Source organism: Somniosus microcephalus, chromosome 1 (genome assembly GCF_052327205.1).
Source record: "Somniosus microcephalus isolate GS21.2 chromosome 1, FLI_Smic_1.0, whole genome shotgun sequence".
Classification (NCBI taxonomy): domain Eukaryota; kingdom Metazoa; phylum Chordata; class Chondrichthyes; order Squaliformes; family Somniosidae; genus Somniosus; species Somniosus microcephalus.
The window spans coordinates 381,253,316-381,269,737 of NC_140987.1; the positions used below are offsets into that span (position 1 = coordinate 381,253,316).

The 16,422-nt window shown below is 46.4% G+C and overlaps 1 protein-coding gene across 1 annotated transcript in view; it reads left to right on the forward strand.

Annotated features, from left to right (window-relative positions):
- LOC147125025 (dystrophin-related protein 2-like) overlaps positions 1–14,332 on the forward strand; it is an 81,059-nt gene extending 66,727 nt beyond the window's left edge. The window contains exons 13-17 of the mRNA XM_085990627.1: positions 148–314; positions 2,655–2,766; positions 4,158–4,294; positions 10,416–10,514; positions 14,263–14,332. Of these exons, the coding sequence (XP_085846753.1) occupies positions 148–314; positions 2,655–2,766; positions 4,158–4,294; positions 10,416–10,514; positions 14,263–14,332 (585 nt within the window). The remainder of the gene's footprint in view (positions 1–147; positions 315–2,654; positions 2,767–4,157; positions 4,295–10,415; positions 10,515–14,262) is intronic.
- The last annotated feature ends 2,090 nt before the right edge of the window (positions 14,333–16,422 follow it).

Consider the following 16,422-nt stretch of genomic DNA (forward strand, 5'->3'; position numbering starts at 1 on the left):
TAATACCGCAATTAACCAATGGGTTAAACCTGGCACCAGAGTAATACATATCAGAAAATCTAGGCTGGAGAGTATGTACACAGTCTGGACTTGAAGGTTGCATTTAACGCAATGTCTGTAGCACGTCCTTTACTGTACTGTCTTCAGGTTAGTGAGAAACCAGTAATTGAGGCCACACACTTCCTGGAGTGGATGAGATTGGAGCCCCAGTCGATGGTCTGGCTGCCTGTCCTGCATCGTTTAGTAACTGCGGAAGCTGCAAAACACCAAGCCAAATGTCACATCTGCAAGCAATGCCCAATCAAAGGCTTTAGGTAGGTAAATACAACCAATTATCTTTACATTTACCCATGTTTTCATTAATCCATTCAGTTAAGCAAAAATGTATTATATTCTGCTTCTCCACTTTACCCTGGTTGTGTTAAACCCTGTGGATATGGTGAAGAGAAGTGAGTGGTGCAATGACTTATGATACTGTTCTCTCAACATTTAACATCCGGGTTTGAGTCTAGGCTAAACTGATTGGGAGAAAGCATAGGCACAACTACCAACAAAATGATAATTGGCCTGTCCACCCAATGCCACGTGCACATAATGCCCAGCCCACATGTCTTTTTTCCATTCATTCACACCAATTGTTATTCTTGATAATTTGAGCAAAACGATCTGTTTTGGTGGTTCTCAAACCTTTATAGGCTTGGCCCTCAGTTCCGAGGGACTGCCTAAGAAGAAGATAGGCTTGGTACCACCAAAAAACTGTTGGCTTCAAGCTAAAGATACTGGTAGTAGTAAATCTTTCACTCCTGTTTCTCTCTCTCTCCTCCTTCACTGGTTTTGTGCTCACTCTATGCATTCACTCGTTTCTCTCACTCTCGATCTTGTGTTTCTCTTTCTGTTACAATTTTGTTTCTCTACTTCTGCTTCTTGCTGTCTGCCTTTTGTATCTCTTCTCAACTTTTACATGCATAAAATTACATAGAATGTACAGCACAGAAACAGGCCGCTCGGCCCAACTGGTCTACATCGGTGTTAATGCTCCACACGAGCCTCCTCCCACTCCTCTTCCTCTCACCTTATCAGTATATCCTTCTATTCCTTTCGCCGTCATGTGTTTACCTAGCTTCCCCTTAAATATATCAATGTTATTTGCACCAACCACTCCTTGTGGTAGCGAGCTCCACATTCTAACCACTCTCTGAGTAAAGAAGTTTTTTCTGAATTTGCGAATGGATTTATTAGGAACTATCTTATATTTATGGCCCCTAAATTTGGTCTCACCCACAAGTGAAAACTTTTGTTTCTCACTTCCATCTCTCCCTTCTCCAAACTTGGCTCTCTTTCTCTCTCTCTTTCTCTCTCGTCTCTCTCTTCTTCCACTTTGTCTCTTTTCTCCCTCACTTTTTTTTCTCTTACTCTACTTATTACCTTCTCTTGTTCTCTTCCTCCTTATTTTGCCTCCAACAGTTTTTGTCACTCTACTTCCCACCGCATTGGAGAGTCCGTGGGAAGGTGCATGGGAAGATGGGGAGTCGCATGGGTTTGTCAATTAACCGGAAAGCAGAATTTCACAAAGAAAATGTGGGAGCAGGGCTTCAAGAAGAGCAGTGGAAGGGGAGCTTCAAATACAGCGCATAACACACATTAGGGTTGTAGTCAAAGTTTTCAAGATATTAAGCAGAACAGATAGGGTAGATAGAGAGAAACTATTTCTGCTGGTTGGGGATTCTAGGACTGGGGGCATAGTCTAAAATTTAGAGCCAGACTTTCAGAAGTGAAATTAGGAAACACTTCTACACACAAAGGGTGGTAGAAGTTTGGAACTCTCTTCCGCAAACGGCAATTGATGCTAGAACAATTGTTCATTTTAAATCTGAGATTGATAGATTTCTGTTAACCAAAGGTATTAAGGGATATGGGTCAAATGCGGGTATATGGAGTTAGATCGCAGATCAGCCATGATCTCATTGAATGACGGGATGAACTTGAGGGGCTCAATGCCCTACTCCTATTCCAATGTTCCTAATTCATTTTCCACAAACTGAGTGAACATTATGTTGGGTATTATTTCTTGTTAAATATATACTGATGAAGGTCAGAAACTGACCCACTTGATATCTCTTAATGGAGACACCACTATTGTGACCTAAATATCCTCTTTATCCAATTGTACCTTTTTATGATGTTGCCCTCAGTGGGCGGGGGGGTGGGTGGGGGGAGTGGCTACACCATATCAAAACCTAGGAAAGAAAAGTAAGGAGATAACATGTCAAGGCAGTCATTGGCTGCATTCGCACTGAGCTGGTATTCTTGCCTGTTGCTTGCTGCCTGCTTTGGCACTGGGCTCTTGTAAGTTGATATATACATTGGCACTATGTTTATTGTCACTGCTCACACTGGCACTGGACTGGCAGTCTTGCACATGTATTGGTGGCTTATTGACATTGGCGAGCAATCAGATCTGTCTATTAATGCCAGCTTAACATTTTCACATCAGCTTAACATTTTCACATCAGCTTAACATTTTTGTCAACAAGATATCTCTGTGTATATATTTTTTTAGTTGCTGCTGCTGCAGAATTCTTTTTCATTTGTTTCATGTTTCGTGTTTAATTTCTATTTCTCATTGTCTCTAAACTCTATCTTTTCTGCTTCAGGTACCGCAGTTTGAAGCAGTTTAATGTTGACATCTGCCAAACATGTTTCTTGACAGGAAGGGCAAGCAAGGGTCACAAACTGCACTATCCTATCATGGAGTACTGTGCCCCTGTAAGTAACATATATCATTATATACAAACTCACAAAGAGCACTGTTCCACCGTGCAGCACTGTGCATTTCCAAGTGTTATTGCCGTAGGCGGTGCAACACCATGACCAATACAATTCTGTGCTTGATTAGATCTTAGCTAAATGATGTCAAGTTTCTGTTTCCCAAGTTGAAATTCCTCTAATGTACTGATTCACACTATTAAGTGGCTTTTGAAGCAGTGACCAGACTGAAAGAAATAGTAACAAGAAATGTTCTTGCCATGGAGGGAGTTCAGCGAAGATTCACCAGGCTGATACCTGGGATGCCAGGAATGACGTATGAGGAGAGATTGGGTCGATTGGGCTTATACTCGCTGGAGTTTAGAAGAATGAGAGGGGATCTCATTGAAACTTATAAAATTCTGACAGGACTGGACAGACTAGATGCAGGAAGGATGTTTCCGATGGTCGGGGAGTCCAGAACCAGGGGTCACAGTCTAAGGATAAGGGGTAAGCCATTTAGGACAGAAATGAGGAGGAATTTCTTCACCCAGAGAGTGGTGAACCTGTGGAATTCTCTACCACAGAAGGCAGTAGAGGCCAATTCATTAAATATATTCAAGAAGGAGTTGGATATATTTCTTAAGGCTAAAGTGATCAAGGGATATGGGGAGAAAGCAGGGACAGGGTACTGAATTTGGATGATCAGCCATGATCGCATTGAATGGCGGAGCAGGCTCGAGGGGCCGAATGGCCTACTCCTGCTCCTATCTTCTATGTTTCTATGTAACAACAGTTTCAGGTGACAGAGAACTCTGGGCTTAAAATCACGACCAGAATCTAGTGCTATAAGCAGCAGATTATTGTGCCTCCTTACCAAGATCGAATTTTTATGTATACTGTCTCACCCTTTTTGTTTTCTGGATCTCTTTTCACTACAGACTATTTCAGCCAAGAAGGCAGCCAGGCAACCTGGTCCAAGCCTCTGCTAAAACAGTTGTATTGACTACAAGAAGGTGCATGACAGCAGGTCCAGGATGACGCCATGATTTCTTTTCCGCCATTCCTGCGTGTGCAAATGCCAGGCCTCCCCAGCACCACTTCCTGATAGCACAGCTGAAATCTAAGAATCACACATGAAAAGCCATGTCCTCCAATCATTCTAGAGTACCAACACATACCACAGTTCTTCTGTTTTCTAGACCAGCGTTAAGCTGAGAGCAGTTTTGTACTGTATGGTTGTGCTAAGGGGAACTGTATTGAGGTTGCTTCAAACTAATTTTGCTCCAAACTCTTACGGCCAGCAGTGTGAACAGACATTCACCTTGATTCAAGTCTAAATCCCATAGGTGAAAGATGTGTTCTACTTGATTACCTCAACTGGCACCTAAATCTGTTTGCTTTTCTCCCAGACAACATCAGGAGAAAATGTGCGGGACTTTGCCAAGACATTGAAAAACAAGTTCAGAACAAAACAGTACTTCAGTAAACATCCACAGCGAGGGTACTTACCTGTCCAATCAGTGATGGAGGGAGACAGCATTGACACGTAAGTCAAACCCAAATACACAATGGCCCCGGAATTTGCGGTCAGCAGCAAAGCAAAGGCGTCCGCTGCTGGCCCCGACGTACGCTTCGCACGAGGATCTCGCAATCCCTGTTCTCACAGACAGCGAACAAGGAAGTGAGTCCGCTCTTACAATTCTAACTTTTTTAAATAGTTAGAGAGAGCAAAAAAAAGATTGGGGCTCCCACATGGGGATAAAAGGCAAACTTGAAATAAAGATGGCCAAACTTTAAAAAAAAACGTTTTTTCATTTTTTGGAAATTTTAGTTTTTATTAAAATGGACAAATTTCACACTGCACAAAATTATTTTTCCAGGCCCTTAACCTTTGTTTAGCAGTAATAACGCTGTCAAAACCCCAGTTACACCTAATCCCTTTGGCTGATTACACTGATTGATTCCGGGTCAATGATTTGGCTGATTACACTGATTGCCGGCTGTTTTGGGGGGTGGGGCAGCGCAGCCTGTTTCTGAGCCGTCATTGACAGACCGCAGCTTTAGGATTACCGCGTGCGTCAGTTTCAAAGGAGGAATGACGGCAATCGCTGCAAGTTCGCCGTCATCCCGACCACAAATTCCAGGCCAAAATTTTCTCGCTATCATTTTTGGCTTCACCTTGAATTAAAGCTTTTAAATTATTTATTTCTTCTTATCATGGCGAGTAATTTTCTTTGAAACACTATATACAGTTGTTACTTTCTACCTTTACCAGTCATTTTTTAATTTTTCTTTCCTCCTCCCCTGAAAATGCTAGTACACTGTTGTGTGCAGTTCCACACCTATTAGCAGACCTCTAACTGGCCACCCTTCATGTGTAGGCATATATTTTATCCGCCCTAGACCCTGGGATGCTGAAGCCAAATGTAGAATCCTGACTGCCCTACTGGCTAAAATCAGCTAAGTCGGCACCAGATGTGGGTCCTTCCTCATCTGTAGAGGTTTCTAAACAGGGAAAGAAGTTGGAGTATTTTATTTTTACCTTTGTAATGTATACCAGGTATTACTCATTACTAAAGCTAGATTCCTGGTCGGCTGCTATTTTTGGAGCACATTGCTGTTGGGAAGTCAAGGATGTAGGTAACCAAATCCCATTGATCTCTGTTGGTGAAGAGGGAGTTAAGAAGAGAGACACATGGTTGCAGAAAAGCAGGATTTGGAGACAAGAAGGCTGCAAGGGCCATCATGTTTGTTAAAGGGAATGTTGTAAGGGCCTTTGCAGAGGTCAAGGACTTAGAAACGTTAAGGAACGTTAGAAGACCTTGGCCTAGAAATTCAGTTGGTAGCGCCAGCCACTAGAGCCTTAAGAGGGCGATAAGTGGGGCGCGAAGCGGCTAGAGCATGGGCGCGGCGCGATCTGCGCCTCTCGCAAACTTGAGTGAAGACTTAGCGGCGGCGCAATACCGCAACGCCCGCTCAGCTGCGCGCACAGATCCTGATGTCATTTCATGGTGCAACGCCCTTGGTGCGCCCCGAACCGGAACTTCAGTGGCGCCCCCCTTCTTTCCGCCTGGCGCTCGCAGCGACTGGTTGAGTGGAACGGTTCCCAGTCGCTGTGGGGCTGGGGGGGCGCTATTCAAAGGGGACTCTTCCTGCATTCTTTGTGGCAGCCATTTTGTTCCACTCCTTCTGTGAGAGAGAGAGAGATTTAGAAAGAGACAAAGGGAGAGAGCTTTCTGCTTTGACTCAACGCTCACTCAGGTACTCCTGGCTTCAGCCCAGAGCTTTGCAGTTGCATTGATTTTTCAGTGCCATAGCCTTGAGTGGCCACATATAATGGGGGCTGCAATGGGTGGAAACGTTGGATTTCTGCATTGCATTGAAAGGGCTCAGAGACGCCGAGAGAAAGTGCCAATCATGGCCAGACGGAGGAGGGCCAACAGGCGTCGGCACAGGAGGCCTTACCCTCCCAGGGTATACTGCCAGCACTTCTCCTACCTCAACATGTCTGAGCAGCAGTGCATTCGCAGGCTTCGATTCAGAAGGGAGGTGGTCACTGAGATCTGCCACCTGCTTCAGAGAGATCTGCAGCCTCAGCTGAGGAGCAGGACGTCTCTGTCGGTGGCAGTGAAGGTGACAGTGGCTCTCAACTTCTATGCCACCTGCTCCTTCCAATCCGCTACTGGGGACATTGCCAATGTCTCCCAGTTCGCGGTGCATTGCTGCATCCACCAGGTCACGAATGCCCTCTTCAGAAGGAGACGTCAGTACATTTCCTTCCCCATGACCCTGGACAAGCAGCAAGAGCGTGCAATGGGATTTGCAAGAATAGCGGGCTTCCCCATGGTCCAGGGTGCTATTGACAGCACGCATGTGGCTTTGCGGGCGCCTTTATAGAATGCCGAGGATTACCGCAACCGGAAGGGGTACCATTCGCTGAACGTGCAGTTGGTGTGTGACCACAGGCAGCTCATACTAGCTGTCAATGCCCGCTTTCCAGGCAGCAGCCACGATGCCTTCATCCTGCGCCAGACTTCTGTGGCAGACATTTTCGAAGCCCCGGCTCACCCAGGAGGCTGGCTTCTCGGGGACAAGGGCTATCCTTTGTGCACCTGGCTGATGACCCCGCTCCATGCGACCAGCACCCCTGCTGAAGAATGATACAATGACAGCCATCAAGCGACCAGGAACATCATTGAGCACACAATCGGCATGCTGAAGCAACGGTTCCGCTGTCTGGACCATTCCGGGGGAGCCCGTCTCCCATTTTGTTGTAGTGTGCTGCATGCTGCACAACCTGGCTATCCTCAGGACTCAGCCACTGCCAGCAGACATTGGAGGACCACCAGAGGAGGAGGAGGACCACCAAGACGGGAGGGAGGCACAAAGTGCAAGGGCCCGTCCGTCAGCAGCTTATTGCAAGTCGGTTCTAGGCCCCCCCTCAGGGAATGGCTTGTGCCATTGAAAGAACATGAATGGAGCCGCTCCGCAAACCCTGAGGCGGTCAAGGCAACAAATAGTTCAAAGTGCAAACATGCACAATCTGAATAAAGACAATTTTTTATTTAACAAACTCTGTGCCCTTCCCGCATGACAAACAATTACAGAGAAACCCCCCAAAAAACAGTCAGACACATAACTGACTCTCACAACCTGGAGACAATGAACAAAACAGTTAAACAAAAATGCCCATGATCCTCGGCCTTCATAAAAAACAAACACAACATCCTCGGCCTTCCGAGAAAAAAGCACAACATCCGTGGCCTTCAAAGAAAAAACACAACATCCTCGGCCTTCAGAAAAACAAACACAACATTTTGCCACACCTCCTACTTTTTCGCCTGCGAGGGTGATCTGCCTCGCTTGCGAGATTGGCCCCTTCCTGCCCTGCAGCTCCTCCGCAATGGGACCCCAGTGGCTGCAGCAAGGCTGGGGGAAGGCTGCTGAGGGTCAGATAGTGAGTCGGCAGATGCCCTTGGGGGACGGCCTGGACCAGCTCTGGGCCTGGAGGGCCCGGCTGCTGACTACTCCAACTCTGCTTGGGCGGCAGCAGTCTGTCCTACGGGCGGTGGCAGCTGCAGTGGAGGAGTGACAGTGTTGGACCTGACAGAGCACAGGCACTCCCTGGTCGGATGAGACACTGGCACTCGCACGGGGCAGCACTGAAGCATGCGCAGCAATCTGCTGAAGAACAGGCTGCTGGGCTGCTGCGGCGCGGCGAGGGCCCCGGCGATTCCTGGCCGATCCAGCGAGGTGGCAGCAGTTAGTGCTCGTGTGGCCCTGATCTGTGTCTGCATCAGACCAGCCAGTGACTGCATGGCACGACTAAGCACTTGGCTGGAAGCCGCATGTGATGCAGCAACGTCCTGCTGACTCCTGGCCTGTGATGCAGCGACGTCCTGCTGACTCCTGGCCTGTGCTGCCCCGAATTCCTGCACACTCCTTGCCAGTGACTCTATGGAGTCAGGCATCCTTGCCACTGCAGCCATGAGCTCAATGTGCCTGCGCTCAGCCTGGGCGCTCATTTCACCAAGGAGCCGCACCTCCTCTGCGCTCACTGTAGCAGGACTGGAGGCCACACTCACCCACCGGGGAGAAGCCGCCGAGCTTCCCTACCCCTCCTGCGTTGTTGCAGCCCGCTGGGCCCCGGAGCTTCACCCTCCTCAGACCCTTCCTCCCTGCTCCCCTCCAGGGAAGACGTGTCCCCATCATGGCCATGGGCTGCCTCGGCTGAGGGTGGCACTGATGGTCCAGCTTCCTCTTCCTCCTCCTCGCCTTCTGATTCACTCACAGTGCCAGCTTGACGGCCCGCCTCCTCACCTGGCGATTCAGCCTCTGAAAGCAGGGAGGGACCGGGCAGCAGCGAGGGAGGCATGAGTGCTGCTATGCACTGCATTGGTTCGAGAGTGGCAAAGGATGCTGGTGTGAGGCACAAGTGGAAAGAGAGAGGTCAAAAAGGTGATGACCTTACCATTGCTGTCCAGAACGGGGTCGGCATCTCCAGTGACGACAGGGCCAATCAGGCGGCCTGCCGTAATCCGCTCTACTCGCTGCTCCAGGTCGCTGAAGTCTTTAAGCTCAGGACGGCCTCCCCCGGTCCGTTGCTGCTGCCTCCTATTGTGGGCCAGCTTGCCCTGCAAGAGAGAGGCGGGCTCTGAGTACATTATGAAGCCCTGAGGTTGCCTGCACTGCCTCCCATGGTGGAATAGCCCTGACAGTGTCAAGCCCTGATCTTGCCTGCACTGCCTCCCATGGTGGAATAGCCCTGACAGTGTCAAGCCCTGATCTTGCCTGCACTGCCTCCCATGGTGGAATAGCCCTGACAGTGTCAAGCCCTGATCTTGCCTGCACTGCCTCCCATGGTGGAATAGCCCTGACAGTGTCAAGCCCTGATGTTGCCTGCACTGCCTCCCATGGTGGAATAGCTCTGACAATGTCAAGCCCTGATCTCGCCTGCACTACCTCCCATGGTGGAATAGCCCTGACAGTGTCAAGCCCTGATCTTGCCTGCACTGCCTCCCATGGTCGAATAGCCCTGACAGTGTGTCAAGTGGTGAATGTGCATGTGATTTTCATGAGAGTCCCATAGGTGTTGGATGAGGGCTGGGCACTGGGGCTTTCAGGACCCTTTGGCCATAAAGTGAGGTGCACATGCAGGGATGAAGAGGATACTGGAAAGGGTACTCACCCTGACAACCCAAGTGAGGTCATTGAACTTCTTCCTGCATTGCGTTGGTGTCCTAGGGACCATGCTGCTGGAGGTCACTGTGTGCCACCTCCCTCGAAGCTTTTCTATATTCGCTGGGCAGCGGCCTCCTGCCACTGTCAGGAAAGAGGATAGGTCACCTGCGCTCCACTGCGACAACCAGAACCTTCAGGGCACCCTCACTGAAGCGCTGCGCTCGCTTCCTGGCCTTCTCCATGGTCGTGGGCGTAACGTTGTCAAAGCAGGTCTGTCCAGGCCTAGAATCAGGGCTCCAGTGTGCAGGGCGTGGCTGCAAACCAAATCAACCCTCCCCCTTTAAGAGCTGACCGGCGCCAGCGTGTCTGCCTGCAATCGATAACTCGCCGCACCTGCGCTGCGCCCGCCCTCGGTGGTAGCGCCTCGGCTCGCCGGCTTAGCACCTTATGATAGTCGTGCACCGCCTGCTTTAGCACAGCATCAACCTCTTGGGGCGATGCAACTCAATTTCGGCGAAGGTGGCGCTAAGTTGCACCGGGCGCTAAATTTTGCGAATGCTCGGCTGTAGCGCCCCAAACATGGCGATACTGAATTTCTAGGCCCTTCTGTTTTGAGTCATGTAAGATGACCCACTGATGTGGGGGAAGTGTGGTGAATTCTTTATTTTGTATCATGATGTGAAGATATATTGCATCAATTGAACTAAGTGAATCTGATCATAACTGTTGCTTTGCACATTCACCCCAATAAGCAGCTCAACGATTTGTGTTAACTCAATCCGCCTCCAAAAAGAATTGAGAAGCACATGGGAGTGCACCTGCAGAATACACAATTTTCAGTTTGTATATCAAGGGGGAGGCAATGCTTCATCCCCTGAGTTACGATATCATAGTAAGTAGATATTGGGCACAGAAACTAATGCCATTGAACCTGAAAAGATATCTACGACAGACTCAAATTTGTGTGTATGTAATTATACATATAGATATGTGTCCTTAATATCTATTTTATGTTTCAGACCTGTCTCATCCCCAATGTTGCCACATGCAGATACACACTCCAGGATTGAGCACTATGCCAGCAGGTAGGTTGGTGGGAACTGTGACAGAATTCTTCATTATCGGCACGGTGGGAACTCAACATTTGGTGAATTTGAATAGGTATAACTCTTCCACTGACAGTAACTGGCATTATTGACCTGAGTTTTTTGCCAATTCACAACTTTTAGTGTAAAATTTCATCTTGTGTTCCCACCAAGAGTAATTTGACTTTAGACCTGCAATTCCACAAGTCTTCCAATTTTTCCCTCTCTTTCTTGAGCTAAAGTGGGAAGGACCTACTGCAAGGTTCTAATTACTGATTGGTCCTGGGACGAGGGGATCGCACTGATTGACAGCCACTGCTACCCTTCAGCTTATCAACATTGAAAAGGAGTCCACTTAGGAACGGCTTTCAGCTCTGCACTCACTAATAGCTTGGATATCCCAAGATTGGATATGGTAGGGCCAGAAAGCACAACTCCCAGGAAGCATAATGGCATAGTGCGTCACAGGATAAACACACGTAACAAAGGAGTCTTGAGATCCATCCCCCCCACCTCCTCCGACACTGATGACTTCCCATCCTCTGTTTTCACACTGTAAGAAAACAGCAGAGAAGAAGCTAGGCATTTCCCAGTGAGTAGAGAGGGAATTTATCCTTGAGTGTCTCTTGTGTGATTTCTGATGGCCAGTTTCAGAATGGCATTTTGTTGGAAACCTGGGAATGTGTAATCTGCTTGTACTGGATGGTAGATTGGGGAAAGGGGAGAATAAAGAGGGATTATTACCCACAGAAAACCTCCCATTGCATCACGTTGATGATGGGCTTCATTAATAAACCACAGAGCGGTCGGCACCTCGGCCATTTTAAATCCTTATCATTCTGAATTCCATTACTTTGAGCATCAGAATGTATTTCTGTTTAGTTTAAGTGAGAACAATGATAGATTGTGTCCTTTTTTTTAAAAAAGTTTTTAAAATCAAAATTTCAGATTCCAAATGACAAAGATTTGTACCAAACCAGAATTCAAATTAACTGCGGAGTCAGAGACTAGTTTTGTTCCAGGAACACTTATCTCTTGGGAATTGGGAGCAGATAACTAATTAATTTATCTTAGGAAGGTTTAGCATGTAGAGTTTCCGCAGTGTTACGCAATTGGCCAAACCAGCATAAAAGATCAAAGAATTTCAAGCGCAAGTTACGTCCAGCGGAAATCGAGTCTCCGCGAACTTTTAAGCTGGTTTAAAAATATCGCCCTGCCCACAAAACTGGCCACGCCCCCAGATTGAATTCATCACCATGCCGAGTTTCTGCCAATTGCGCCCGTTTGCGGCCCCTCAAGGAGGCTCTTCAAATTAAGCTTTCTTTTTAGGTGCAAAGGCACTAGCAGGCACCTTTTCAAAGTTTTCAAATATTAAAAAATATTTAAATTACTAAGAAGCTGACTAGTGTACACCAATGAAACTAGTAAATGGTTCTGTGTAGTTCTTTGAAGTCATTTTCAGTTATTTATAAAGCAAAATACTGCGGATGATGTAAATCTGAAGTAAAAACAGAAAATGCTGGAAGTACTCAGCAGGTCAGGCAGCATCTCGACCTGAAACGCTAACTCTCTTTCTCTCTCCACAGATGCTGCCTGACCTGCTGAGTATTTCCAGCATTTTCTGTTTTTTATTTCAGTTATTTAAAATCAGGTTAATCATAGGTGTTGGACTAGGCACTCTTATTTTTTGTGATTAAACCCATTTTCAGCTGTATTAATAAAATTGAACGAGGTTACCGTTCTTAAATACGTCAAGGAATATTGTTTAATGCCAATGGGAAAAAATAAACAATTAAATCCTATAACACTGCCCGGTTGCACTGGTTCATGGAAGATTTTACGATTGTGATTATGCAAATGAGATTAAGCAGAAACTTGAACCATAACTTCACTTCGGAAAACCAGCACAATTTCAAGCACAATTTGCACTCGGATTGCCGATTGCACCCAAAGCGGAAACTCTACTCCGGGCTTTTTATGGTGAGTGCGGTAAGGTTTGTGTGGCCCCGCAGCAGAGGGAGACAGACGTCCATTTTAATGGCTCCTGTGGAAGCTGGTTCCTCCAGAAAGCAAAGAGTTGGAATAAACGGGTCTTTTTCCGAGTGGCAGGCAGTGACTAGTGGGGTACCGCAAGGATCGGCCCTAGGACCCCAGCTGTTCACAATATATATTAATGATCTGGACGAGGGAATTGGATGTAATATCTCCAAATTTGCAGACGACACAAAGCTGGGTGGGAGGGTAAGCTGTGAGGAGGATGTCGTGAAACTCCAGTACGATTTGGACAGGTTGGGTGATTGGGCAGAAACATGGCAAATACACTATGATGTGGATAAATGTGAGGTTATCCACTTTGGTGGCAAAAACAGGAAGGCAGATTATTATTTGAATGGCAATAGATTGGGAGAAGGGGAAGTGCAAAGAGACCTGGGTGTTCTTGTGCACCAGTCGCTGAAGGTAAGCATGCAGGTGCAGCAGGCGGTTAAGAAGGCAAATGGTATGTTGGCCTTCGTAGCAAGAGGGTTCGAGTACAGGAACAAGGATGTCTTGCTACAGTTGTACAGGGCCTTGGTGAGACCGCACCTTGAGTATTGTGTGCAGTTTTGGTCGCCTTACCTGAGGAAGGACGTTCTTGCCATGGAAGGAGTGCAGCGAAGATTCACCAGGCTGATACCTGGGATGGCAGGAATGACATATGAGGAGAGATTGTGTCGATTGGGCTTATACTCACTGGAGTTTAGAAGATTGAGAGGGGATCTCATCGAAACCTATAAAATTCTGTCAGGCCTGGACAGACTAGATGCAGGAAGGATGTTTCTGATGGCCGGGGAGTCCAGAACCAGGGGTCATAGTCTAAGGATAAGGGGTAAGCCATTTAGGACTGAAATAAGGAGGAGTTTCTTCACCCAGAGAGTGGTGAACCTGTGGAATTCTCTGCCACAGAGGGCGGTGGAGGCCAGTTCATTAAATATATTCAAGAAAGAGTTGGATATATTTCTTAAGGCTAAAGGGATCAAGGGATATGGGGAGAAGGCAGGGACAGGGTACTGAATTTGAATGATCAGCCATGATCTCATTGAATGGCGGAGCAGGCTCGAAGGGCCGAATGGCCTACTCCTGCTCCTATCTTCTATGTTTCTATGTTTCTATGTATGGTAGTGGTATTAAAGAGGAAGGGTATACAACTAATGATCATGATCCTAAATGCTATAAAGGGACCTGGCTATCTACTTATTGGCCTATATTTGGGCCACATTTTTTGGTCTCAAATTTCTGATTGTAGGCAGCCAGGAAGCAGATATTTTACATAGCAGTTTCTTAATGGCTGACCATGAGGTAACTTTCCAGTTATAAGGTTAGTGAGCATCACTTTGCATTCACATTGTCATAGAGGGGAAGCTCGTGACTTAACATTAAGGAATAAGATATCAGTTCCCTTTATCTACTAGTATTAAAACCTAATGTATTACAACAAAGGGGAGACTGAAATACACCATTAAGTGGATAGATAGCTCCCTTTTTATAATCGTTAAGATCATGATGGCTGAGCACAATACATTATTTCTTTAAGTAGGAGCTTAAATGGTCCTGAGTGGGTTTTTTGAGTCAAGAGCATATTGGTTCAGAAATGTGATTGCTAAGATCTGAGCCAGGTAAAGGTGATTTCTATTTCCTGACACCAATATGGTTTTTTTTTAATGTATAACCATTTATTGAGTAAAATGATGTGTTATTTCCTCCTTCGCAGGCTTGCTGAAATGGAAAGTAAAAACTGTTCTTTCTTCAGTGGCAGCCTCTCACCTGATGAAAGTGTGTAAGTATTTTAACATGACTTTTTTTCATTGCAAACCAGGTGCGTACAACAAAAATATGCGAGCTATTTGAGCAAAAGAAAATTGCAGTACTTGTAACATATAATTTATTAGAAGAAAATTATATTTCGTCTTGCCATCATTAAGACAATGAAACACAGCACTGTGAGCAAACAGTTTAAAAGAAAGAATCGTATTTACATAGCGCCTTTCACATCTTCAGGACGTTCCCAAAACGCTTTACAGCCAATGTAGTACCTTTCTGACGTGTAGTCTCTGTTGCAATGTAGGGAGTACGGCAGCCAGTTTGCGCACAGCAAGCTCCCACAAACAGCAATATGATAATGACAAGATCATCTTCTTTAGTGGCGTTGGTTGAGGGCTAAGTATTGGTCAGGACATATGTAGAATATTATTCCTAGTGAAATGGTCAAGTATACAGATAAAATTTGTTGGCCCAAAGAATATCAACACTAATTTGCATAGATAAAGATCCCAAAAGATAGATGAGTGTGAAGACTGTGATTGCAATTAAAGATGTAGATTGCGATTGAAGTGGAGGAGGATGTAAAATGTTCTTAGGGATAGCTGCAGGTTGAGCTTGAGAGGTGAGCTACTCCAGTAGCTCAGTAGATGAATCCACAATTTGAAATAAATCATACAAACCAGAAAGGTTTCATCTGGGTTAACTGATTTCAGCTGGGGCAGTGATGGGGTAACTACAGTTAGCCTCAGTAATACCAGGTAACAAGGAGAAAACAGATTGGCCACCATTCCTGCTCCCAATTAGCCGCCAGTGACTCCTGCTCAGAGTGTACATGTGCGGATGCCAAATGAGGACAGGATACTTCCCCACTGACACCGCACTCACCTGTGAAGAATGGTTACTTGAATGAGGTATCGGGGTGAGCTGCCAGTACCTGTGGTGCTGCACCCTATCATATGTCCTAACCTTCAGGAGGGGGGGTGTAAGAAGCAAAAGTTGGAAGGAAAAGCAGCTGGAGAAAAATTATTTAAAGGTAAGTAAAGGTCTAGATTACAATTCACCTTTTGGTTAAATTCTCGATGCGTGTGTAGATGTAAATTAAGATACAGCAACAGTGGCAGATTAAAGTATAGACTGAGATATGTTGACAGATTCCCTGATTTATGAAGATAATAGATACAGTTAGATACGTGGCTATCTGGGTAGATGAAAGCTATACGGATGAATAAAATCCCAACTGATCTGCACATCATTAGGCTATTGAAAAAATAATTATCTCCTGGACTAGATATCGCCCAGAATAACCCAGACCAATTAGCTCGTTAAAAAAATTATCAATTTTATGCAGTCTAAAGCCTACAAAATCTGTAAAGTAAATTTGGGTTCTTAATCCTACACAAAATTATGCTCAGAGTAGCACAATAAGGACTTGCTGGTGCTTAAGCTTTTACATCAAGAACACAACAGCTATTACAACTACTCCTCAACATTCTGTATCAGTCCAAAACATGCACAGAGAACAGCAAAACTTCACCCATTAATTTGTGGCTTTTTCACATAGTGTAATTTTCCTGAAACTCTTGTTACCAGGCAAAGGTCAAATGCAGTTATCCACCAGTTACTAAATGAGAGTTTCTGGGCTTGCTTTAGGCTATGAGAAATCGCTGTCTTACCCTTTGGTGTTCCAGTAATGTCTCGAAGTGTTTCTATGCTGTCATCAAGCAAAGGGTCAAATTGAGGACACATCAATCCTTGGTAGTTGTCTCCAGCTGCACCCTGTTACACAGCTACTGGATAAAACAACATGGCCTAGAAATTGGGTTGGGGCGTCAAAGTGGCGCAAAAGTCGCCTGAGCGCAGGATTTAGCGCAGCGATCGGAGTAATACCGATCGCCAGAAATTCAGTTTCAGTGCCCCTCGAGGGACACGGGGCGAGGCTCGAGGCGCTCCGCGTCCCTCTTAGGGCGCTGAAACTGATTATCGCAGCACAACGTGCCGCAGCGCCACACGCTGCGGCACGGCACGCTGCGGTACTGCAGGCCTTCCTCCCACTGTTAAGGGGGAGGTGCCTGCAACAGCGCGATCCCCGCTCGTGAGTGCCGGCAAATGA